The sequence below is a fragment of the Dipodomys merriami genome, unplaced genomic scaffold (assembly GCF_024711535.1).
Source record: "Dipodomys merriami isolate MVZ:Mamm:240054 unplaced genomic scaffold, mDipMer1.0.p SCAF_4, whole genome shotgun sequence".
Classification (NCBI taxonomy): Eukaryota; Metazoa; Chordata; class Mammalia; order Rodentia; family Heteromyidae; genus Dipodomys; species Dipodomys merriami.
Window position 1 is genome coordinate 57377682 of NW_027205603.1, and position 26339 is coordinate 57404020.

The window sequence follows — 26339 nt, forward strand, 5'->3', positions numbered from 1 at the left end:
TACCATCACTCAGATCCCCAATCCAAATTAAAATTAAAGTCTATGCCTAGACTTTAAACTTAAAATAGGACAACTTATGAACAGATGTTGGTGTCCTCCTATTGAGATATGTTATATTAACCATTTAGAGCCTTGTAAAACCACAGAGCTTTTAAAAAAAAGAATGAACTCAATGTTTAGGCCACCTAGGACTGAAACTCAGAAGTTCTAAAGATTTTTAAAAAATAACATCTCCCAAAGATTTCCTCCTAACTTTTCTTCTTGGACTATGCTCTCTTATCTTCTTTTGCCAGGTTCTCTGCATCATTTTTAACTCTCCATATTTCTACTACTTATATATAACCCAATATAATTCTTATTCATAGAGAGAGATGCTGTTTATTGTGCATTTACTCTATCCTAGCCATAGAACATATATTATCTCCATTAATCTTTTTTTTTTTGGTCAGTCATAGGGCTTGAACTCAGGGCCTAGGCCTAGTGCTCTACTAGTTTGAACCACAACTCCACTTCCTGTTTTCTGGTGGTTAAATGGAGATAAGAATCTCATCAAATTTCCTGCCTGGCCTGGCTTGGAAAGGCAATCCTCAGATCTCAGCCTCCTGAGTATCTAGTATTACAGGTATGAGCCACCAGTGCCCACTCCATTAGTCTTTTAGCCTAACTCCAATGAGTACTCTCACAGTCTAGCAACTGGTACCTGGTAGGTCCACAATCTAGTTTTCTCAGCTTTGTCTTAATCTCCAGTAATATTTTATTTATCTCAATTTTATATAATCTCAACTGAGATTCCTCTGACAGGTACATATATTTGTAAAGTGAAAATTCTGCTCAAATCATCTGGACAGTAAAAAAAAAAAAAACAAGATAGAATGAAGATTGCATAATATTTTGGGTTGGGAAAAATGCCTAGGGAGGGTGGAGGAAGAAAAAGGGAGTCATAAGCAGAACCTTTGGAGTATATGCATGTCTGCTACCTGAGAATGGAAATGACATGGGCATTGGGTAGAAAGAAAGATCCTTGAAGAAAGTTTAGGCCACAGGGGTATCTTGGAGCATACTACTCGTAAGTGGAATTCCACATTAGGCAGAGTGACTCAGGTCCTGAACTTCAAACTTACACAGAAACTGGTGGGAAACCGCTTCAGGCTTCAGCCTGGACTCTGCAGAGGAACCCAAGATGTGTGTGTAATTGCTGCCACTGGCCTGAGAAGTACATGATTTTATGGCAGTTTCTCTCTTGGGGCATGTTCACACCTACATTGAATACTTATACCTCAAAGAGCTTTACGAACATGGGAAAAATATTAAAGCATCTTTGAGACCCATTTCTCTTACTCTCAAAGGTTTTTCTATTTGTAAAAGTTCACTCTTTAGTGCTCTCTTCAGTAGCACATTTACTGAAATTGGAATGATATGGACACTGCTCAAGGATGACATGCAAATTCATAAAGTGTCCCATTAAGGAATTCAGTCTTGACATGTTTTTCAAAGCAAATATCCTTGGGAACCAAAAAGAAAAATGAAGTCCTGGTCATAAAATAACTATCAATTGTCTTAATCTGTTCTGTTGCTAAGTCTGGGTGATTTATAAAGAGTAGACTATATGGCCCATAGTTCTGGAGATTAGAAAGAAAGACCAAGGGTGTAATGTCAGAAGCTGGTATCCTTCTTGCTGTGTCATGCCATGGCAGAAGGTATCATAAGACAGGACAGAATGTGTGCATAGTTTGGGTCTCTCTTCCTTTTTTTATAATACCATTCGCTATTGACCTCATGAAAGGCTCACCCTCATGACCTCATCTATTCCTAGTTACTTCCCAAAGGTCCCATCTCCAAATACTACTAACAACATTACTTTAGCAATAAAATGTCCAACATACGAACTTTTAGAGAATACATTTCAACCATATCACAGAAGGTAGCCAAAAATCTTAATAAGAGTAAAAGAATGGGATTCAGAAATTATCTGAGCTGGATAGGAAATTTCAAAGCAGAAAGAAGTGCAGAAAGGCATAGTGATTTACCCAAAACAAATCATCTAGATTGTACAATGTTCAAATCTTGTACCTGATGTATATAATATTTCATTGCACATTTCATTTTTGCATTTACTTGTTATAACCTACTTTAATCTAAAAAGGCTTATATGCTGCCTTCCTTGTTATAGGAAGCTCATACTACAGGTGAGCTCTTGCTCCCCAAACCAACATTGTAATGATGCTAAATCTGATAGCTTCTAGTATGTCCTAGAAATAAATTCCAAGACGGAAAATGTGTAAAAAAGGAGATCCCAATATTCCTTTTTCCCAGGATCCAAATAAACAAACATGTAAGGATAAAAAGTATCATTAAACAAACACTGAGTACTCAAGAGGAGCCTCAGAGAGAATGCCAGTGTTTAATGCAGCACCGTAGAGACATCACATGAACACTGAATCTATTCCTTTTTTGTCTCGAGGAGTCTACGTAGTGCTTCTACATTTTTGTTATTAGACTTATTATCTTCATTTTATTAAGGAAATAAGTAGTTGTTCAAGAGCTCAGCTGATCTTGGGGATAGGAGGATTCAAGGGTCACATGCAACAGCAGGATGCACACAACAGAATGACATATTCTGTGTACTTCAGTTCCACTATGAATCATTGGTGAAGCTCTCTAGCTACAAGGGGAAGGTAGAGTGGGAATGAAAGAGTTCCTTTATAGAAGGAAGTGGAAAATTGTCTCTTTTTCTTACTCAGCTCTAAATGAACACGTAAACCCAAGCTTAGTCTATTCTGGGATGGAAACTAATATTTCTATTTTATAGAAACTGATGTTTCTAATTTGTAGATTTAAGGAAGTGAAAACAAGAGTTGATGGGCTCATGTAAAGCCACGCTAGGAAGTAATGGTCAAGCCTGTAATCCAACATAAAATCCTATTCACATGAGCACCAGGAAATATTAGGAAGTGAGTAGAAATACTCAAATTAGTTCATTCTAGTCCAACACTAAATCATTACCACCAGGTCTGAGTGAGCATCATGAAGATTATCACTGTAACCTTCCAGGTACAGGATTCTATATCTGTTGCCATGGCAAAGGAGCAAAATCTAAGCCTCTGATTAAAATGAATACTTCTGTTAAGAAAAAATCAAAATCCTTATCAGGATCCCAAGGCTGCCTTAGTCTTTTCCACTTCCCTTAATGTCAAAGCCTGGGCCTCAAAGGATCCAAGTCAAAATATGCTTTTTGTTATTATACAATAATTGAATTAATAAGTTCCACACATTCCTTGAATTGTTTTTTTCATGAATGTTACAATTTCAGGAACATAAATGTGCTTTCATTGTTCTAAATATTTTGAATGTTTTGATATCAGTGATGAAATAGATTGATGGGTACTGAGGTTATGACTTATATTTGTTTCTGTTAGATCCTAAGGTTTGTCTTTCAAGATTAAGGTTTTTGAGTGCTTGATTCAATATAGAACACAGAAAGCCATCTCAAATATGAAAGAAAAAAGTTGAATGATTGGGAATACCTAGCAGCCTCAAGGTATTTGTTTCAGTATAAGCTTTGATAGTCCTTTGCCTAAAGGCTGTAACGTTCCTGGGGGTGGGGGGAAGCAAACGTCTAAAGCCAATATATTTCTCTGCTTAAGAAAACTGTTTTGTTTTGTTTTTTTTTAAAAAAACAACTTATACTGCCTTCTTGCTGTTCTAAATAGAAATTCAGCTGCAATCGAGATGAAGTTTTCTTTCCATTTTAATTACTTGTGTTCAGGGCTGAAAAGCTTGCCTTTCAAGATATCCTTAAGGGTACAGCTTTTATAAGCTAGAAATTTTCTCCTACACCTCAGGAGACTAGATCTTCTATTGCTCCAGGGGTGTTTAACACAGAATAGAAATGATCCAGAAACATTTGTATTTTAAACAAGTTGTGATAGGAGAAGTAGAAAAAGGATACTTGTATTCTTATCCAGTGTGGGAGAGCTACCCAGGAAACAGAAGTATTGCTTAACTGTCTGTTCCTCCTGATGTTGGATCTGAGACAACGCATGCAGTGTTATTATCTTGTTCATAGCATAGATGTTATGACTTTCTGATATTGAATTTTGTTTTCCAGATCCAAAAACTATAATATTTATCAAATAGCACAATACTTGAGTGCTACTAGCTCACTCTTAAAATCCTAGCTATTCAGAAAGCTGAGATCCGAGAAACAGATTTGAACCAGCCTGTAAATAAATAGTCTCCAAGAGCCTAGTTCCAATTAATCAGCAAAACAATGGACTGGAGACATGGCTCAAGTGGCAGAATACCAGCTGAGAGCAAAAAAGTCAAGTCCCAGTACTGGCACGAAAACAAACAAACCAAAAACCCAAATACCAAAATAATGTTGCATCTTAGAATGATGAAGTTGTTTTCAAACTCCTACTGGAAAAAAATTCTTGGCTATTATTTTAAGGAAGTTATATATATTGATGTCTATTTATAAATGGGCCACAATGATAACTTGTTTTTAAAATGTGTCAGTACTAATGTATTTGAAAAATATCTACCATTTCCCAGGCATTGCCTATCTGAAAATGCTTATAATATTTAATGCAAAATTATTTTCAAGTCTCAGAATGTGTTTAAATCAAAGAGAAAGGTATTCTGTCTTTGGAAGTAATGCGATTGTATATAGTATGTTGAAAATGCATTTGTCTCTGACAAATTCAGTAATTTTGGCATATTAATTTAACCTGTTATAGGACTGGTTAAAATACCAGTATCCAAATGACACATACACTGCTTATGGGTGGAGGGGCGTGTATCAGATTGCTAGACTCTTACCCTGTGCCCTCATATATTTAAACTTTGTCATATCTGTTCCTGGAGCTTAAATGTCGTATTCAAAGAAAATGTCTGTAAGGTAGAAAGCAATGAGTTTATTGGAAAGAACTTTGGGTGATGCTTTATTATAAACACCAACAAAATAAATTTGATCCAATTCATGTACAAGTACAGCTTTGTGCGTTTTATACTGAAAAAACAGTGGCATTTGATTCTATATTACACTCCAGAGAAATTCAGTCCAGCAGTTGAAGAAATAGTATATGAGAGGTGGTAAAATTGCTAATTTGGAAGTGTTTACAAATTTTCTTGTCTTACTGCCTGCCAAAGAGACTTGTGTTTTTCAGCCCATCTCATGGTTCTACTGCCAACACTTATCCATGGCAGAAAATTGAATTTGTTTCCCACTTTGTTCATCTCTTTCTTAACATAAGATTCAGCACGTTCCCCTAAACTTTTAGCAGGTTTTTTCCCTACATATTTTATGAATATTAGTTAGTCATACAAAGGCATTTTATTTTGACAGTCCATATATACACGCAATGTGTCTTGATCAGATTTATCACTAACCCTCATCCTCTACTCGTTTCCCAAATCAAATCAATGCAACTAACTTTACTGTTTCATTTTGACAGATGTAAATGAAGAATTTTGACCATAAGGTCACCTTTTCTGTGTGTGTTTCTCTCTCCTATCAGTACCCTAAACTCAGATAGGACCTTTTTATATTCCTGTCATTCATTATTGTTAGGGTATCTTCATTGTTCAAAGGGACTTCTCTTCGGTATTTCACATGTCCATATGCAATATTTACAGACAGGTGGACACATATCCCTGCCCTACACTGCTGTATGAATTCCAAGCTTATTTGACTAGAATGCCTGGTAATGTGTTGTCTCATCAAGAATCAGGGATCACATACTATTTCTTGTGGTTGTTTTGTTTTGCAGTACTGGGGAGTGAACCTAGGGCCCTGCACATTTACTATACTACTTGAGACACACCCCTAGCTGGAGTGACTCTGTTCTGATGTTGGCAGTTCAGTGCTAAATGAGAGGTCAGGGAACAATAGTGACTGGCCAAACTCTGTTGACTATCTATCTTCTATGTGAACTATGAACACAACCAGACCACTTTAAAAATGATCTTTGGCTGCTTTCCTACTCAAATGGCAAAGTAAGCGTCCCTTTGTTCACAAAGTCTAAATATGTAGTCTCTAAACCTCTGTAGTTTGCCTCTGCTTAGCACCTGTATGTTGAAATCTCTCCTCATTTTGATCATCTGAAACACATGTTTTCAAATTCCTGAAATGAGCTCATGCTAACAGTATTATGTGGGTTCTTCCATGTTGCTAGATTTTGGGGATGTGGGAGGACCTCCATTTTGAAACAATGTTTTTTATATATAAAAATCCTTGGACCCATTGGAAAAACCTTAAATGTGTCATTGCAATTTTTTTCTTTTATACACTGTTGAAGAAAGTCTTGTGATCATCTATTTTCTTGTTTTGAGTTATGTTATGAAAATGGAGCTGTGGTTCAAAATGGCAGAGCACTAGACTTGAGCAAAAGAGCTCAAGGACAGGGTCCAGGTCCCATGTTCAAGGCCTACAGCTGACCAAAAAAGCATTTTTATCTATTAAAATACAGTAATTTTATTTAAAAATCTTGACACATTTGTTGATATTCCACATATTCAGATTGCTTTTAATATTTAATACTAAATCTTTTATTGTAGAAAACATACTTAATATATTTAAATGTTTATTGTTTGTTCTTTTTTAGTTTCAATGTTTCTTTAGGAATTCCATTGTCAGTTAGTTGAATATTTTTTGTCTTCAGTGTTCTTCACTTCCTCTTAAATATCTTTGCATCTTTTCTCTACTATTTTTTATATTTAAAGTGTTTTACCTTAAGGTGAGCACTGGTGGCTTATGCCTATAATCTTTGCTACTCAGGAGGCTGAGATCTGATGATCATGGTTCAAAGCCAGACTGGTCAGAAAAGTCTGTGAGACTCTTATCTCCAATAAACTACTCAGAAAAAGCTGGAAGTGGCACTGTGGCTCATGTGGTAGAGTGCTAGCCTTGAGCACAAAGAAGTTCAGGGACAATGTCAGGCTCTTAGTTCAAACCCCAAGACTGGCAAAAAAAAAATTCACCTTTTCATCTTTCTTATTAAGGTATTATATAAGTTTATTTGTTGTTGTGTTTCTTCTAATTTTCACATATTTTCTGAAATCCTATTTTTTATTTCTAATTCTTTTCTAAATTCTGTCACTTCATTTCTTATTTAAACTATCTGATATACGTTGCCTTTTTTACTTCTTTATCTTTTTTCTAGTCTTTTAGCTCATTTGTAAATATATGGTTGCATTTGGGGGGCCTTCTTTCTGATATGCTTCCATTGTCTGTGGTATTTTATTTTATTATGGAATTTGGCTTTAGTAGTTTTCCACTGTTTGTTTTTTGAAATATGTTTCCCAAATTATTTGAAGGTTCAGATTTTCTTTTACTTCAAGAACCTCCTCTAAATGGTATGTGACAGTTGATAAAGCAGTTTTCTTTCTGCAATGTCCCTGCCCTGTACCTGTCCCAGACTTTTTATGAGTCTTTTGTCTCTGTGACACTGTTTAATTCCTTTCTGATCCCCACTCCAACAGATTCTCCCCAGTCTCCTAACAATGCCTGGGGTGGGTGGCGGGGTTGATTTCAGGGGTTCCAGGGACTCCACACAGCTAGCCGTGTTAGGTCTTAACTTTTTATTTTTTTGGTAGGAATTTTATGCTCTCCCCTTTTTATATTCAGCAATTTTTGTAGAAAATACCTCCTGACTGCAATTTACATCTCCTATTACTGTTACTGTAGTGAGCATTCACTGGCTAATTTGGAGTTCTCTTATCCACAGGTCTATGGCATAATTGATGTTATTTCACATCACTTACCTTTGGCTCTTCCTATCCTTCTAGCGATGCCGTGTCCTGTAGATTCTGTAGCTCTCAGTGATTTTGTCCTTACTCATGATATTTGGTTCATTTACTATCTTGTCCTCAAGCATGCTTGTGTTTGTTGTCTACTGAGTTGTTGTGGTTTTTAGCTAATGTTTTGGTTTGGGGTTTTTTTTGTCTGCTCTTAAGTGTAGAATTCAGGACTTTCAAAAATCCTTGTATTGTTTTATAATGTGTCCACACTTCTGTGATATAGAAAAAGGAACTGAGCCTAGATGAATAAAGCAGGACTCATGCCAGCTTGAGGAGAAGAGAAGAAATTTTAGCCAATATGTATCTAACAAACTTGGAAGAAAGAAAGGAAAAGGAGTAAAGTGAGAGGCTTAAAAAGTATGGAAATTTTTTACAAAATAAGATACTCTAGAGGGGCCTGAACAGCAATTCTCAGAGGAGACAGGGGGAATTGTTTTTGCAGGACAGCTAGGTAGGTTTAGAAGTTATATTCCATATGACACCCTTAATGAGAAACAAGTCAAGAACAGAAAAGCTTCTTGTCTCATTTTGCAGTTGAATTGTTTTGTTGTTGTTGTTGTTGTTGTTGTTGTTGTTGTTGTTGTTTTGCTGGTCCTGGAGCTTGAACTCTGGGCCTGGACACTGTCCTTGAGCCTCTGTGCTCAAGGCTAGTGCTCTACCCCTTGAGTCACAGCACTGCTGCTAGCTTTTTCTGAGTAATTTATTGGAGATAAGAGTCTCATGGAATTTCCTTCCTGGCTGGCTTTAAACCACAATCCTCAGATCTCAGCCTCCTGAATAGCTAAGATTACAGATGTGAGCCACTGGTGCTGGGCTTGAACTCTGTGTTTGTAAGGTAGCACTCCTCAAAGACAATTCCATGAGTCACATATAGCAATGAATCAAAATATGAAGGTATATATTTTTGAGAAAACAATGAAGAAGATGTGTAGCAGCAAATATCTAGGCAAAGAATTCAAGAATATTAATTTCTTTGGAGACTCTACCATATACAAAACACCAATTCAACATTCACCCTAGCAGCAATTCTAATATAATGTTATCCCAATAGACAAATCCAGATGTTTTGAATTTTGAGCTGACAATGTATCCATTACAATTGTAATATTCTTCCTCCATAATATTAATGGCAGAACCATAAGTTGGGCACCATACTTTATTTGACATGCTTTATTTAAACCTTAAGCTTGTTCTACCTATTCTTATGCATTGTTAAGATAATAAAGGGGCTGGGAATGTAGCTTAGTGGTAGAGTGCTTGGCTAGCATGCATGAAGCCCTGGGTTCAATTCCTCAGTACCACATAAAAAGCCAGAAATGGTGCTGTGGCTCAAGCCTTGAGCAAAAGAAGCTCAGGAACAGTGCTCAGGCCCTGAGTTCAAGTCCCAGACCTGGAAAATAAGTAAATAAAAATAAATTATTGTGAAAGGTTGAACATTTTTTCTATGTCCGCATAGCTATCAATTAGCACAGCATGAATCAGAACTTAGGTTTAAGCATAGTCGGATAAGATTCTTTTTTAAACTATGTTCATATGTATTTGTCTTTACCAAATTACTATACAAATCCAAATAAAGATATTTGTCTTGGTTTCTGCTTAGTCATAAGCAAGAATTTTTTTAAAAAAATGAAACTTGTGCCTGGCACAAATTAAGATATCTTCAGCCTGTTTAAATTCTGTATACTTTACTAGCTTTGGTCTAGCAATTATGATATTGTAAAGGATACCAATAAATTTCTTTAGGTGATGACAAAGCAGGCTATATTTGAAGAAGTACATAACCTGGAGTGCTCAGTCAGCCTAGATAACAACAACGTCTTGGCAAGGACACATAAGCAAGGAAAAAAACTGTGTCATAAAACTTTGAACATCCTTTGTTTTGTTTTTATTGTAAAGGCGATGTGTAGAGGGGTTGCAGTTACATAGTACAATTCTTGTCAAAACGTGTGCAGTTATTTCTTTTTTCTTTAGTTTTTTATGTTTTCCTAGTTTTTTATTTCTGTGCCTTTTGTCTTGTATGTAAGTTTATGTGATTTGGGGAAGGGAAGGGGAATCATAGAAATGGTAGGACCAAGGATAAACCAATGCAACAGTGATACTCACAAAACACTTTGTTGCAAATGGACTTCACAACTGGGGGGGGGGGAGAATCGGGGAAGGGGATAGCAGAAGAAAACAAGAGAGAGAAGGTAACAATATTTGACAAGAATTGTACACATTTCAGGTGAGAGTCTTAATCACCACACTGCTATGAGATGACTAGGAGTATGGCCAGGATCTCCAGGTCTGGGATGATCCTGTAAATATCCCCACTGTGTTACCCATGCAAATGTTCTTAAAACCCCACTTGTTTGAGGAGAATTTTTTCACAGTTGAATAGGAATATGCTTCAGAGGAAGACGTGCAGGGTGGGGGTCATATGCTCCTGGGGTGAGAGAGCATAATAGAAGGAGACGGGGGAAAAAGCCAGAGAAATAAACTCTTGACGACTCCAGGAGGATCCCTTATGGTAGAATGTGTTGATCCAGACCTTAATTTTAAATAATATAATTCATCTCATTTTCTTATTTCAAAGTTTCTAATATGTTTATTGTCTAATAATATTTGATTTCTAAATTATAACGTTGTCTTCTATCTCATCAACTTTTGAATTTATAATTCTCTTCATCCCCGAAAATCTGCAATCTGAAATCATTTAGATCCCTTGTTTTGCCACCTATGATTTCTGAAAATGTATCTGGAGTTAGCCTCAGTCCATTTTTATGGCACTTTGATAAGGACCAGTTCTTTATTTTTTTATTTTTAAGCCTCCAATTTTATATAAATATTCTTCCAGTTTGGAATAAAAGAAACATTCTATTTGAAATGGAAACTTAAGAATATTTTGTAAAGTAGGGTATAGGTAACCTGTGTAAGCTAGCGTGCGTGCGTGCGCGTGCGCGCACACACACACACACACACACACACACACACACACACACTGACATACTTTCTATCTCTTTTTATGTGAAGATTCCAAAGTTTTCAAAAGCTATGCTGTAATTAGTGTCCACATATGCACACACCATGTGGGGAAAGTTTCAAAAGAGATAACCTTATCTTCTCAGTGATTTTTTTTCCTGTTATAGAAGCTGGCACAGATGCCTCACACAAGAATGGCAAGAACTGCAGGGGGTTGAATGGGAAGTCAGATTGAAGCAGTACCCCCTGCCAAATATGATTGTATATAACCTCCTAAACAAGAAGACACTGAGACAAGATGTCACTGGCTTGATTCATTTACAAATGGAGCAAACATAAACAGGGAAATCTAATGCTCTGATTTTCCTAATTAACTCAGATGATTCATGGTGTGTTAATAACTAAGATCTCCACTCTTCCATCAAGCAGATGGGCAGAGCTTGATTCTTGAAAATTCATCCTACAATTAAGATGCACAGCAGTCCTCTGAGAAACCCAACTTTCAAAGTACCATGATACAAATACTGCAATTTTTTTTAAACTGAATGAATCTAAGCTTTTTGTGAAAGCTCCACAAGAGGAAAATATGAGAACTGAAATGTTTCCATGTGGGCTTACCAAAAGCAAAACCAGAAGCATTTATGCCCGTTTGTTAAAAAATTTTCCCCTAATGATTCATGTAACTGATAATAATCAGTTTCTTGAATGGAGGTTATTGGGATCTTGGAAGTTTACTGTTTCAACTTTCATTTGCCCATATCTTTCTCTGCCAGCCATGAACCACTAGGCCGTGTCAAAGAAGAATCTGAATACTGAGTATCGGCTTCACATATACTTTTCCTCGCTTTAGTAGACCAGTAGAAGCCCTTTCCGCCAGTCTTTCAAATTCCAGGCTTTGCTTGAAAGGAACATGTGCCTGAAGCCAACATACCAGTTTTGGGGGGGAGCTGAGAGTGAAAGATCCCCTTTTGTATCTTCACAACGAACACATTTATGGAGAATATAAAAGGGCCAGGCTTGACATTTCCCGGCTTGTTATCTATTTAATTTTCCATCTGCTTCTTTTGCCACTGCCTTCCAAAGGAACATCTGCTTCATATCTGAGAAAAGGAAAGGGGAGGTTGGATCTGTGCCCATCTGGGTCTGCCATCCCCGAGCTTGGGATCCAGAGTAAAGGAAGAGAAGACGACGAACAAATGGTCCAGAATACAAAAGGAAGACACACACAGTCTGCTAAGAGTAAAGCTGTATTTCCCTTTATTGCCCAACCACATGACTAGGGAAGCTGGGCAGGAGTGTCCACAAACTAATCTAGAAGCAAGGTGTCAGCTGGTGACTGAGCCTCAAGAGCAACTCCCAGGGCTCAGGGCTCCCCCTCCTGCACCTTCATGTCATTCCTCAAGTGTTCTAATCATTTATGGGCAGCACCTGTCAGCCAGGCTTTGTTTGGGATATTTGGAGGTAGAAATATAAGACATGACCTATTAAGATAATATAATAATAAAATAGAAAATAAATAATTAAAAACATAAGCTAAATTGAGGGAATGGTTCACCTAAGTGAATATAGAATAAAACGACAAATTATTTACCCTAGCTAGGGAAAAGATGTTACGGGAACACTCAAAAGGGGAGAAATTTATGCCCTATGCTGTGAGGATAAATGGTGGTTCAAGGAGAGGAGAGGCTGTGCATGCAGATGCCAGGAACAGAGCCAGGAACAACAAGTAGAAATATCAGAAATCAAGTTCTTTTTTCCCCGTCATCACCAAGAGGCAATAATTCACAAGGATACAAGCTGACCTATTGTAACAATGACATGTACAAGACACTATGTTGAAAATGAACTTTACAACTTGCAGGGGGAGGGGGAGTTGTGGAGGGAAGGGATGGTAGGGGGAAAACAAAGGAGGAGGTAACAATGCTCTATAGGAAATGTACTCATTACCTTACTCATGTAACTTTAACCCCTCTGAATATTATTTTTACAAAAAAATTTTAAAAATCCCTTCCTATCTGACCCAAAAACAAATTCCCCAGAGCCTGATCTCACCTATTACCTCTCAATGTGAAGGTATCAATATTTCTATGGAATATATCAACTCAACTAATTGTGGTATTACTTAACTGCAGACAGTCTAGTGGGGATTACAAACTTTCATCAAAGGAAAGTAGAAGAGAGCACAAAATAACTTTCCAAAAGGCCAATGATGGATCAATAATGAAATAGCTAGTGATCTGATTTTAACATTCCTTAAATATCAGTTGAAATTTTATCAGACTAGAATAGAATACCAGCAATATCTTATAGAATACTAGCAATACAACAAATTCTCTTTCTTAAATGATTCTAATGTTTTGAACCCAGGGCTTCAGCTGTTAATCAAACAAACTCCAGTTTTTTTATGCTCTGATTATTTTTCAGATAGGTTCTCACTTTTTGCCTGTGTCAACCTGGAATATAATCCAACCATGCTTCAATAATAACTGGGATGGCATGAACATGCTGTGTACTCAACTACTGGTTGAGGTGGGGTCTTCTGAAATTTTTGCCTGGGTTAGCCTGGGTTAGCCTTGAACCACAACCTTCTAGATGTCTACCTCCTAAGTAGCTAGGATTACAGGTGCAAGCAATCAGTGCCAAGGAACAATTATATATATATATATATATATATATATATATATATATATACACACACACACACACACACCACACACGTGTGGTGTGTGTGTGTGTGTGTGTGTGTGTGTGTGTGTGAGTTTTAGGGCTTGAACTCTGGGCCTAGGCACTGGCCCTGAGCTCTTCAGCTCAAGGCTAGTGCTCTATCACTTGAGCCACAGCACCACTTCCGGTTTTCTGGTGGTTTATTGGAGTTAAGAGTCTCACAGACTTTCCTGCCCCAGCTGGTTTTGAACCGAGATCCTCAGATCTTAGCCTCCTGAGTAGCTAGGATTACAGGTGTGAGCCACCTGTGCCTGGCACAATATATTCTTAATTCTGCAAATTAGTCAGGTATTGAATGCATATCTACTCTGGGACCTTGAAGGATATAAATATAAGATATGACCTTTCTGTTTAAGAGACCAAAATTCAATTACAATGACTGACTTTTAAATTGGCTTTTAAGAAAACTACTTTCTCTAGCTCTGATGTGACAATGACAAATATTTAACATTTGAAAAAATAAATGTTTTGAGAAAAGAATAAGGCCAGCATGCCATTTCATTGCTCAATGAATGTACACGTCTTTTACTTTTCATTGCTGTCTACAAACAGGTATAAAGCGTCCTGTCATTTGCTTTGAATTAGTCATAGTGTATACTGAGATGCAAATGTAGCTGGCATATTCTCTGACTGTGTAATTATGTTTTGTCTTCATCTTAATAAATTTTATTTTAAAAATATGAGTTGGCAAAATGGAAATAACTGTAGAGATGAAATCAAACACAGCATTTGCCCACCAACATATTTGCTTTCCATCTGAAGAAAAAATTTCCTTGTTTTCAAAAAACACATGGAGAAATAAATTTTTGAAGTTTTTATTGCCAAGACATTGCAAACCATGAGATCAAAGTATTGCGGAAAAAACGCAGAAGGGAATTTTTAAATTTGATTTAGCTTATCCAAAATCCTTATGATTGTTTGAGAATATAATGCTTCATGTTACAGTTACTTTCTTAAGTTTAAAGATAATTTTAAATTTTCATATCAGTCTATTAGATATGGTAGATTAGAAAGTTTCTTATGTTGTCCTGAACTAAAGAGATTGAGTGGCTTAGCCTGATTTATAAGTGAAAAAAGCACGACTCAGAAAGATTAAATAATTAAATCTGTGTGCTTGGGTTGACAACCATGTCCCAAGTCTCCTAGCACATTGTGACACATGAAAATACCTTGTCAAACTCATTCCTTTCACTTTTCAATTTTCAACCAAGAAAAAGAATCTTTTGTTTAAGGACACAACCAAAGAAAATTTTTCCTTGGCTGAGCTTGAATATATAATTCCCAACAAAGACTATCCAATCAGATTCATCTGGCTGGTCAGATGACCTAAAAAAGTAGTTTCAGTACCATTTCATTCTGGCTCTTTTCCTTGATCTCCACAAGAGTTCAGGATGGCAGATAGTACCATCCACAGCTTACTCTACCTGCCTAGAAGAACTTGGCAAGTACAACTATTAAATCTACGAGGATCTCGGTGAAGACCTAGGGCTATTGAAATGAATGGCATTTCCTTGCTGAGATGTGCTAAACATTAGACCTTTAGGTAAAGTTACTGAGAGAGGAGGGACATGAGCTGATTTCGGAAGCTGATTCAATATTCTAAGCCTAACATTTTCTGAATTTTAAAAGAACTAACTATGCATAATTTTCTCCAGCTTCAACATAATAGGGGATCAAGCATAATAAATAAGTCAAGAGGGAATTAAGCCAATAGTTGAAACGTGATTGCTTTTTTGGTGATAATAATAGAAAAAAACGTATCATGCCTGTCCATGAAACAAAACAGAAGAAACAAAGTCACGTTTCAGTCCTTTACATCCAGCTATTTGTTTCTTTTTTGTTTTTGACAGACAGCGATTCCATAATTCTCCTACTTTCTGGGTTTGTTTTCCTAATCTGAGACAAATGCAGTGAGAAATGATATATTCTAACGATTTCTGCAATTCTTTCCCTCAACTTCTGGTAGTTGGAGAGAGCTCTACCACACATCTTTTCTCCTCACTCTCCCTTTCTAGGTTTAGTCTGAGATTGGAGAGTCCATGGGGGGGAAATCTGTTCCTAGATATATTTCTCTATTATACTTCTAACTGTATTTGTTTTGTCACTTTTAGGACTATCAAGAAGCCTCCAATTTGGAACAATTTGTCACTCGCTTTTTACTGAAGGAGACCTTGAATCAGCTACAGTCGCTGCAGAATTCCCTGGAATGTGCTATGGAAACTACAGAGGAGCAAACCCGTCAAGAAAGGCAACTGATGCTTTCATACATTTCTATTTTCATAGCAAATTAGTTAAAGGACCTGGTACATGAACTAGTGAAAACAAAAAAAGAAGACTAACAGATAAAAAGAAAATGTCAGAGGATTCCACTAAAAATAATCCACCTCACTTTTTTTCTTATGCTTAGTTTAATTTTCACTAAACTTTAATGAAGAATTTAGTAGGTGGAGAAGTGTTTAAAAGACAGTATCAGTTAAGTAACTTGACAACATGAGGCCAAGAAAACATGAGGCCAAATTCAAACCACAGTGACACCAAAAAAATTTAAGCTTTAAAAGTACTAGATTGATTATATTAATATACATTTAATATGATGCTAATCCTAAAAGAGGCTAATGTGTATTTTATAAATAAAACATGGACACTAAAACTATATTGCAATATCCCAAAGGACAAATATCCTGAAGAAAGGGGAACAATTTCCAATGGATTTCAGAAGAGTGAAAGATTAAGTGTGGCTAGAAGGCGGAATCCACCTTGCGGTATTTCTCTATGATACCTGTGCTTCTCCTATAACTACACATAATTAGAAAGTGCAGAAATGAGATGACAAAGTACCTTATGGCCAAGCGCATCTACACATATTGGGGAGACTTGATAATTTAATAAGCCTACTTATTTGAAGGAGAAAGGTGAATTATAGGAAAGATTTCAAAATTCAATAACAAATATGTCCAACTACAAAGAAAAGTAGTGAGAGTTATTTAAATAAAGGCATGTAGTAATATTATGAATGTGTGCATTGTATTGCCAAATAATTCTAACCAACAGATGGCTTATTTGTTAAGTTCTCCTTGTTAATAACCAGCAAGATAAAGAAGAGCCTGGCAGAGCTATTGCTCTTAAGATATTTTTTGGCTGAGGTGTCCTTTTAGACCTGTAGATGTGTCTTATCTATTCTTTTTGCATCTTAAACTATAAAAAGCACATGATAAGCTTTTTTGAATAAACTGGTAATAGTCTACTCTGTAGGACCATTTCCCTAAACAAATTAATGGATACATAATTATTAGGACATCTACAAAAACACAGTGGGATTTTCAACCATATGTTTACAGCGTCAAAATGAGAGAGGCACTACCAAGTTTTCACCAAAAAAGCCTGTAATTTCACAATCTAATGAGTGTGTGCAGCTGATGAACACGGAGATTCGTCCTTCAATGGATCTGTATATCATTCTGCATATTTCAAACTTGGTATTCTCTTTTGTTGGGCGATTCCCTATTACATGGCAAAGTAACAATTAGCTTTAGAAAAACAACAACCCAACTCCTCAGCTTGGAGCAGAAGATACCAGAAATATCTTAGAGCACAATGAAACTGATGTTGATGTTCCTAATGGGAAAATGACACCTCTTTGGATGTTCTTTTGTTTAGCTTTTCTGAAAATAAAATGAATGCTCCCTTTTCAAAATCAAGCATTTGCCACCTGAGAAGCAGCTCAGAAAAGCCTCTGCTTCCCCTTCTTTACCTGCACTTTGGAGGTTTTTTCTAAAGTCATCTCCTACAAACTTAAGCTATGTATTTGCCACCACAGAGTGAATAAATAATGAATAACTTTTCTTTGTGTTGGGCTATAGACTAGCCTTGAACTTTGTGATTGCTGCCAACAGCTGCACAGCAGCTGTGTTTAATGACAAGGAGCACAGTAACACAGAATTCAAGAAAAGTGAAAAACACTAAGAGAATTAATGAACCTTTCACTTCCAGATTTCTAGCTCAAAAACAGCTTGAAGTAAGGGAAACTGTTCTAAGTCTGATGCCACTGCAGAGAACCATTTTGTATGAGATTTAACTAAAACATCCAAGGATACCCAAACACCACCCCAATTCTGTGACACTTCTCCTTATTGGTTTCTCAGTAAATTTCTAAACAAGTAAATAGAAAAAATACCCCTGTGGGTTTGTACCCACACTCTCCATTGGTTCATCTCTGATGAACCAGATTGAAGCATAAATTAGCTCCAGCTTACACTCATGTGTTCCCTTCCAGAGCCACACTTCCTACTTACTGGCCACCTAAACCAATATGTGGAGAGAACTAGGCCCTCACTAGCCAAAGAAAACAGAGGAAGGCTGTTCCTTTCCCACGATGTCAATCAAGAGACCAAAGAGAAAAGACTTGTCATGGGCCTCCATGATGAATTTGAGTGATAGAATGACATTCTGTTTTAAAGGATGAGTTTCTTTGCCCACGCCATGCTTCCTACCCCTCATTTGCCTCTCTTTTGAGTTTGTCTGGTTACTGGACAAGACATTCCCTAGAAAGCCCTCACTGCCCCAGGCCTTCCACACCACCACCAAGTGCTCCCACTGCAGTCTTTATCCAAACCCACTCACCTCAGCCTCTCACTTACTCATGTCTCATTAGACTTGGAGTGCTTAGGAGGAAAAGACTTTTCATTGTTCTCCTCTCTCCTGGGACAATAAGGAAGCCTATCTGTCTAGTATTTAGAATTATAGACAGAAATATAGACTGAGGCATTGGAGATTGCTTCCATCATCAATTTCTTTTATTCCATCATCAATTTCTATTGATGATTGCCAACAAAAGAATAATGTAAGGAAACCAAGACATAGGGAAAATTAGTGTAATAATAGTAGGTAATACAGATCTGAGGAAGAAGAGAACAGGCCAAGGAGGGAGAGGTCAAAGCAATGTATCCAAAAACTCATCCATCTTATTATTATAAAGGAAGGTTCCATGATGCTCTACACAGTTGAGTCGTATTCAGTAAAATTCCCCAGGTTTCATCAAAATTCCCCAGGCTGTAATCATCTTGCTTCCCCTTCAATATCAACATTGCTCTGGGGTTTAGTATTTGTAAAATCACAGGGATACAAAGACTCATGGGGACACAGCGAATTTAGAGACATCATCTATTCCATCTACAAGCCTCAGGGAAGAATCACAGAGCATCGTTCATCCTGAAATAATGAGCCAGACATGCCCTGTTGGGCAAAATGATGCTGTCCATTCATGTGAAAATGGCAATTTGAGAGAGAGGGGGTTGGACAGTTGCAGTGGCACTGAGGTGAGATTTTCAGGTGGAATCTACCTGGCAAATTAACTGAGAGGGAGCTACTTCAATTTCATGTCTTTTGAAAGAACTTAATAACCATTGACAATAATAATCATTATGTGATGCTGAAGTTCCCCCTCTAGGGAACCCCTGTCCTCTTACATAAACCCCTATTCCTCATGAACTACATTTCTGGGAACACAGTTTAATTAGGTGAAAATTTTCTTTTTTATAATGGAATAACCAACTTTGATCTGTTTTCCAAGTTTCAACTATATCCAGGGATATGAGTGATTCTCTCTGGGCTCAAAAGTTGTTTTTTTTTTCTTTTGAATAACCATCTACCACAGAAATAAGGGAAGGATTTACTCTCATCCACAAGTGATTCTAAAACTTCAGACAGTGCATAGTTCTTTAGCTTGAACCTAGAGAATCTCTGATCTAATAACCTGCTCTTTTGACCACCAAAGCTAATCGAGAGATGGGATTTTCATGCCATAGGAAGATCCACAGGGAGATTTACTTAGATTGAAGATTAAGTATATGTTATTTCTTATGCTCCTTCCCTAAACCCTTCAAAAATGAATTAAGAGGGCTGGGAAGTTGGCTCAGTGGTAGAGTGTGCTTGCCTTGCATGCCTGAGGCCCTGGGTTCGATTCCTCAGCACCACATAAGCAAAAAGAAAAAAGCCGGAAGTGGCGCTGTGGCTCAAGTGGTAGAGTGCTAGCCTTGAGCTGAAGAGCTGAGGGACAGTGCTCAGGCCCAGAGTTCAGGCCCCACGACCAGACCCCCCCCCCAAACAATGAATTAAGAATACTTAGATAAAAGGAAGTATTAATTCCCTCCAAATCAGGAAGGAAATGCCAATTGAACAGAAAACTCCTTCTGGAAGTTTTTGGGAAAGCTGAAACTTCAGGAGGTAGGGGACAGGCTAAAATGCAATGCAGTTGGCATAACAGAACTTTGGAAATCCTCAATTATGGCTTGCCATGTGCCACTGATATTAAGATAAAGAGATAAAGGACTGATACAGTTTTATATCTATCTAGTGGCTCAAACACCTAAGGACTTATTTTCTCCTACTAAAGACATCTGATAAGGCAGCTTGAGAAAAGTATGGTATTGCTACTGATTTTTCCTAGCACTTTTTTTCCTTTTAGACACCTTCACTGCATATCTTCTAGTCTCTCATGGTCCAAACAGTAGAAGATCTAGGCATCATACCCTCATTCAAATAAGGAAGATGAATAGGAAAGAGGAGACATGCCACTCAGCTGGATCCATTCTGGTATTTTTCCTTTGTGTTTTATTTGTTGATAATGGCACTTGAACATAGAGCCTCATACTCACCAGGTTTGCTTGCTCCTATGACTATCACTTGAGACACTGCCTCTAGCTCTTCTTTTATATTTTTAATGTGCCAGTACTGGGGCTTGGACTTGGATCCTAGGAGCTTATCCTTGAGCTTTTATACTCAAGGCTAGTGCTCTACCACTTGAGCCATGGTTCTACTTCTAGCTTTGGGGTGGGGACAGTTAGTGGTTAATTGGAGTTTTTTGGACCTACTTCCTGGGCTGACCTCGAACCTCAATCTCAGCCTCCTAAGCAGAATTACAGGAGTGAACCATCAAGCTGCAGGTATGTGTACATATACATATGTGTATAAATATATACATACGTATACACATAGACATATATATAATATATACATGTATACATATACACACCTACACATTTGGCCTGAATGTTTTATGTTGGGAAAATTAATAAATAATAAAAATTAAAAAGTAATTAGTGATTTAATCATATTCTATATTAACCATTTGCTAAAATAAAGAGTTTGCTTTGGTGAAAATAGAGTTGAGGTATGTTCTAGGCACTAGAGGAGGGAGTTTCTGCTTGTTGTATAACATTATTTACTTTGGAAAAATAGATATATAACTTTTATCATAAAATTAAATTAAAAAGCTAATTAAGCTGGCCCTGTTCATGCCTGTAATCCTAGCTACTCAGGAAGGTGAAATCTGAGAATCATGGTCCAAAGCCATCTCAGGCAGGAAACTCTGTGAGACTCTTATCTAATTGAGAAAAAAATCTGTAGGTAGAGTTACGGCTCAAGTGATAGAGTACTAGCCTTGAGCTTAAAAGCTCAAAAGATAGAGCCCATGCCCTGAGTTCAAGCCCTAGAACCAGCACACACACACACACACACACACACACACACACACACACACACACACACACACACACACAGAGCTAATTAAGGAAAAGAAATTCTGTAGTTTTCTGAAAGTAAGCAAAATACTACAATAGCATACACAAATTTTTTCCCCATCAATAATTTGGTCACAGAAAAAAAGACAGCTTTTGAAATCTCAAATTAAGATACATTGTTTTCTGAAAGCTCAGATTTCTCCTCCCTCCTGGGTTCAAATTCTATAGTGTCAAATCACCTTGGATGTCTAGCGTAGGTGTGTGAGCAGTTATTCTAAAAAATGCCATTAAATACTCAAGAGACATACAGCTCTATAGGCCAGCCGCTGAAGCTCTGCCACTGAAGTGCAGTGTTCTCTCTGTTGTTCCAGACAAGGCCCTACCAAGCCAGAAGTCCTGTCTATTCAATGGCCAGGGAAGCGATCAAGTCGTCGAGTCCAGAGACACAACAGCTTCTCTCCCAACAGTCCTCAGTTTAACCTCAGTGGTCCAGGTAACACAACCTTCCTTCTTCTGCCTCTGCATAGTCATTGTAATGTATATTTTCCCATGTCTAATTTAACAAAAAGTAACTAAGATCATGATGGAACACTTCTCTGCTGAAATGGCAAAGGTGCTGCACAGTGTATTGATGCTAACCATGAGTTCTGACAGAGCTCTGTCTGGGAAGTCCACAGAACAATGGTGGACAGGGAGAAAAGCAACTTTAGTACTTAATACCCAAGAGACTTGAGCTCTGTAGTTTTAGCCGTCATTGTGAAGCAAAGAAGCACCTGTTGGGCTCTACCCTAATATGCTTTAGATCTTCAAACCTTCTAAATTTATTTTGGGGAAAAGATCTTTCTTGGTCTCCTACCATGTTAAGATTAGTCATGGATGATCATTCTGAAGCTTGTGATATAACACAAGATATATTAGAACCAAGCACAGTATCTCAAGCCTATAATCCTAGCTACTGTAGAGGCAGAGATCAAAGGGTCACCGTTCTAGGCCAGCCCAGACAAAAATAGGTTTGAGACACTGCATCTCAACCAATGGCTAGGTGCAGTGGTGTGCATTTATCAATCCCAGTAACATGATATGGGGAAGCACAAATAGAAGAATCAAAGCCCAGGCTGGCCTAGAAATAAAGCCAGACCCTACCATGAATATAATGAATGCACAAAGAGGCTGGAGGCATGGCTCAAGGGGCATTTTTAAATAAAAATTTAAAAAATTAAAAAAACAGCAACAGAGTTTAGGGCATAGCTCAAGTGGTTGTGTTAACCTACCAATTGTGAGGCCCAGGCAGGGTCTAATCCCAAGGAAAGAAAGGAGAGAGGGAGAAAGGGAGACAGAGAGGGAAGGAGGAAGAATGAAGGAAGGAAACTTCTAGGCTCCCTAGGCAAAATATATATTATTCTTTGCATTTTTAACTATTTAGAAACCAGAATTGACCTGAAGTATCCTTCTTTCATAGAGATTTTGATATGATTGACACTTTAAATGCTTTGGGGAACAATCCAGATAAGAAATATGTTAATTGTGAATTAAAACGTAAATCCAAATTTTATTTAATATTTTCTTCAAACAGCATTGCTTTCTCTCTCGCTCTATCTCACACACACACACACACACACACACACACACACACACACACAAACTTCTAATTCTTAATATTCATTTTACATTCTGATTTATTCTCTCAAGAAGGCAGGTCTAGAGAGCTGAATTCTGATGTGAAGCACTTCCCTCTTTAATTATTGCTAGTTTTTATTGTAGAGGTTAATAAGATTTCCTGTGATGTTTCTATATATAAGCAGTACTCCTTTGTAATTTAGATCTTGACTCCATTTCATTCCAGGCTAAAGCAAAGATTTATAGTATTAAATGCAATCATACATTCATTTAAATAAATATTAAAAATAATACTACCTCAACAAACACCTGGAAAGTATTTGGAAGAAGCTGCAATAAGGACTTATGAGATGTTAAGAGGTTCTTGTAATGACTTGGACCATAACCCTTCCCCTTTCACAAATAACTATCCCAACAGCAATAATAATAGCATCAGAAAATGTATAATGTTTAAGTTGGTGCCATACACAGATACATATGCTGTGTACATGTGTGTATGTGTGTTCACATATGTAAGCACATATGTATGGATATGTATGGATACTACATCCCCATATACATAGTATATGTATCTCATAGCTGTGAATAAGGAATAAGTATCCTTTTGAACCACTAGACTGACTAGAGAGTCCACATAGACTCCCTGGAAAAAGCAGCACCAGTTCTCTTGCAGCTGGCTATGTTTATAACTGTGCCAATTTATGTCCACCAAGTCAGGGTATGGAATCTAAATTATTGACTAAATTATTTTTCCAAAACAAACCAACTATGTCAGTGAATAGTGAAAATGGTGCTCAGTAGAATCTTGTCAATGTCAAAGATCAAAACAGACAATATTTTTAAAAAGTAGGTCTGTGAAAATGAACCCACTGAAATGTACAGGTCTCTGGTAATCAATAAATTAAAAGGCACTCCCAGAAATATGTATTTTAAAACTGTTTACAAGTTAATAACTCTATATTCCATTAGGGCCAAAGGAGAGAGATAACCAAATGACTCGAGTTTAGTATATTCTTCTTTTGATCTCTTAAGGCTTACTAGAAGAAGACAGCCAGTGGATGACCCAGATAAACAGACTCCAGAAATTAATTGACAGACTGGAAAAGAAGGTAGGTGCTTCTTTCCTCTTTTTCTTACTTCTACTTTTTAAGATATTCGAACACTGCTTCCCATGACTAACAGCCAAGAGCTAAGAATATTTGCTTCATATTACTGGGAGAGGAGTGTTCTCTTTGATCCTTAAAGCAAATATGAAACTCACATGAATTCCACTCTCACCTTTCTATTCCCAAATGAATTTAAAATACGAGAGAAGATTGATAAATAAATCAGTAGGTTTCTATTAGGTTATTAAGTGACCTTGGTGGCAGATGCTTGAGTGCTGCTAAATAGCAGTTCTTAGAAATGATATTCATCTATAGATAGATAGATAGATAGATAAATGTCATATATATATGAACCATTTGCCTCCCTAATGTCATTGTTTCTTACAAATATTCAATAGATATTATTACCAAAATCAATAATCAGTTTTCAACATCAATATATTGAGTATCACTAATACAAGTTTAGTTTTTTTAAAGCTTTAAACAATTTCTAGGACTAAAAGTCTACAAACAGTATTGTTCAGATTAATTATTATATTAATTATTAGACAGTATTATTCAATATATTTCCCTCTGCAATGATACTATATGCAATACACTATACATTTTTTGCCATTTAAAGAAAGGGAATGCCCTTCTTGAAATCTTGAGAATCTTTCAAGTTGATTGGGGAAGGTGACTAGGATATCTATGATGGGATTCAACACTTGCCTCCTAGAAATTAGCATGTTAACGGATTACGTAGTAAGCAAGCTTACATAGTAAGCAAGCAAGTTAGGATTAAGTAAGCAAGTTAAGATGTGATAAAGAGGTCTTTGGAACTAAGTTATATGTTCTCAATTATTATATTTTATCAATTAATTCAGTTAATTTCAAGTAATCATATTATAGTGATGTTCTCCCTGAGAAACCTTTGTCAATCAGTAAAAATAATTGTTTCCTGTGAATGTTAGACAACAAAGAAGAAGCACTGATATTTTTCAGGGTTACTGACTTGGAAGAATCATAGTCTATTTGCAAGGATAAGCATACATACACACGCATGCACACACACAGAAAGAGAGAGGTGGTAAAATAGTTTTGTTTTTTAAAAGAGTGATTTAAAAAAGAATCAAACTGGTAGCTAATGCTCAGTAAATGCTTGCTGATTGATACATGTCAAAGAACTGGAGCAGATACTAACAAATACAGATGTTCCTTGGAGGGAGTGGCCACCATCACCTGGAGTGGTTCTCATGTAGGAGAAGCCTTATGCTGGGCCCTCTATTTTTAAAGTGATGAATAAATTAGGAATTTGATTGTAAGTAACAGAAATCACACTCCTAATTTTAATAGAATTGAGATATGTGGAGGTAGAATCAACAGAAATCAACTAGAAACTTAAATTCAGGAAAAGTCAGCATACAGGCTAGCTCTTGAGACTAGGTAGCAACCAATACTTGGTGTCTTGGGTTATCTTCACTGAAATTAATGAGTTGTAACCATTTCCAGTGTGTTTACGATTCTACCTCAGATGCTGGAAAGTATTTGTCACATGCTGGGCTCTTGGATAGAGGAGTGAGAAACACCTTGATTATCAATCTAACAGTGCTATGTAGAAATGAGAAGAGATAATTCACTGCAAGGAAACTGTATTGTCATTAAAGATGAGATAAATTATCATCAGCTAACAAATAAATAAGTATGTTCTATGGAGAAGTAAAATTCTAGTAAACAGTACAAGCAGAAAAGGTACTGAAGGCATGAACAAAGGTTAGATAAAACAGCTTAGTTCAGTCATTGAGGGAAGTAGAGTCATTAAGGTTATATAGATGGATGGAGGCCAAACCATGAATGGTATTGAGTAATAGACTGAGGTATTTGAATTTGGCCTTGGAGACAAGAGGAATTTATCACTTTTTAACTGGAAAAATAATAAACTAAAATTATTTTTTAGCTAGTAAACTCAGCAGCAAGACACCAATTGGATTAAAAGAAATGTAAAATGGATTAAATGGAGGACAGCTTAGGCCGCATCAGACGGGAATGGAAGTGCAGGTGTGTGTGTGTGCTCAACCCAGTAGCACCAGCCTGAAATGACAAGGGATGGGTCTTCACTAAGTGAGTGAATAGAAGATGAACATTTTAAAGACAAAGTGAAATTAACAGCACCAGCTCATGGGTGTGGTGGAAACTCAAGCTGGTGTCTGAGCATTTGAACCTTTCTTTTGCAGACCAGTAACAAAACAAGGAGAGACAAATGAGAGATCATTTCTAAGGTAGGGTAAGAAAGCTGAACAGATATTTCAGATGTGTTGATTTCTAGGTAGAATAGGACATGTGGGCAGAAATACCCAGTCAAATTAATACGAAAGAAGGGTCAGCAAGTCATGGTCTTAAAGCTACCACCACAAAAAAAAAAAAAAAAAAAAAAAGCCAACCCTCAAATCCTGAGGATGGAAAGGGCACTGAAAATGATATCCTACAAATGAAGAGCAAGTTAAGGGTAACAACCTTGGAGACTTCTCAGTCTTTCTGCCAGGTTCATTCATGTGTTTTGCATTGGCCTCTTATTGAGACAAACACTTAAACTACAAGACTTAGAACAAGTCAACTTCTTTTTCACATTACCATT

The 26339-nt window shown here is 37.0% G+C and overlaps 1 protein-coding gene across 1 annotated transcript in view; it reads left to right on the plus strand.

The window, feature by feature from the left end:
* Positions 1-26339, plus strand: part of Necab1 (N-terminal EF-hand calcium binding protein 1) — a 145196-nt gene that overhangs the window by 95575 nt on the left and 23282 nt on the right. The window contains exons 6-8 of the mRNA XM_069991034.1: positions 15597-15733; positions 21374-21495; positions 23652-23728. Of these exons, the coding sequence (XP_069847135.1) occupies positions 15597-15733; positions 21374-21495; positions 23652-23728 (336 nt within the window). The remainder of the gene's footprint in view (positions 1-15596; positions 15734-21373; positions 21496-23651; positions 23729-26339) is intronic.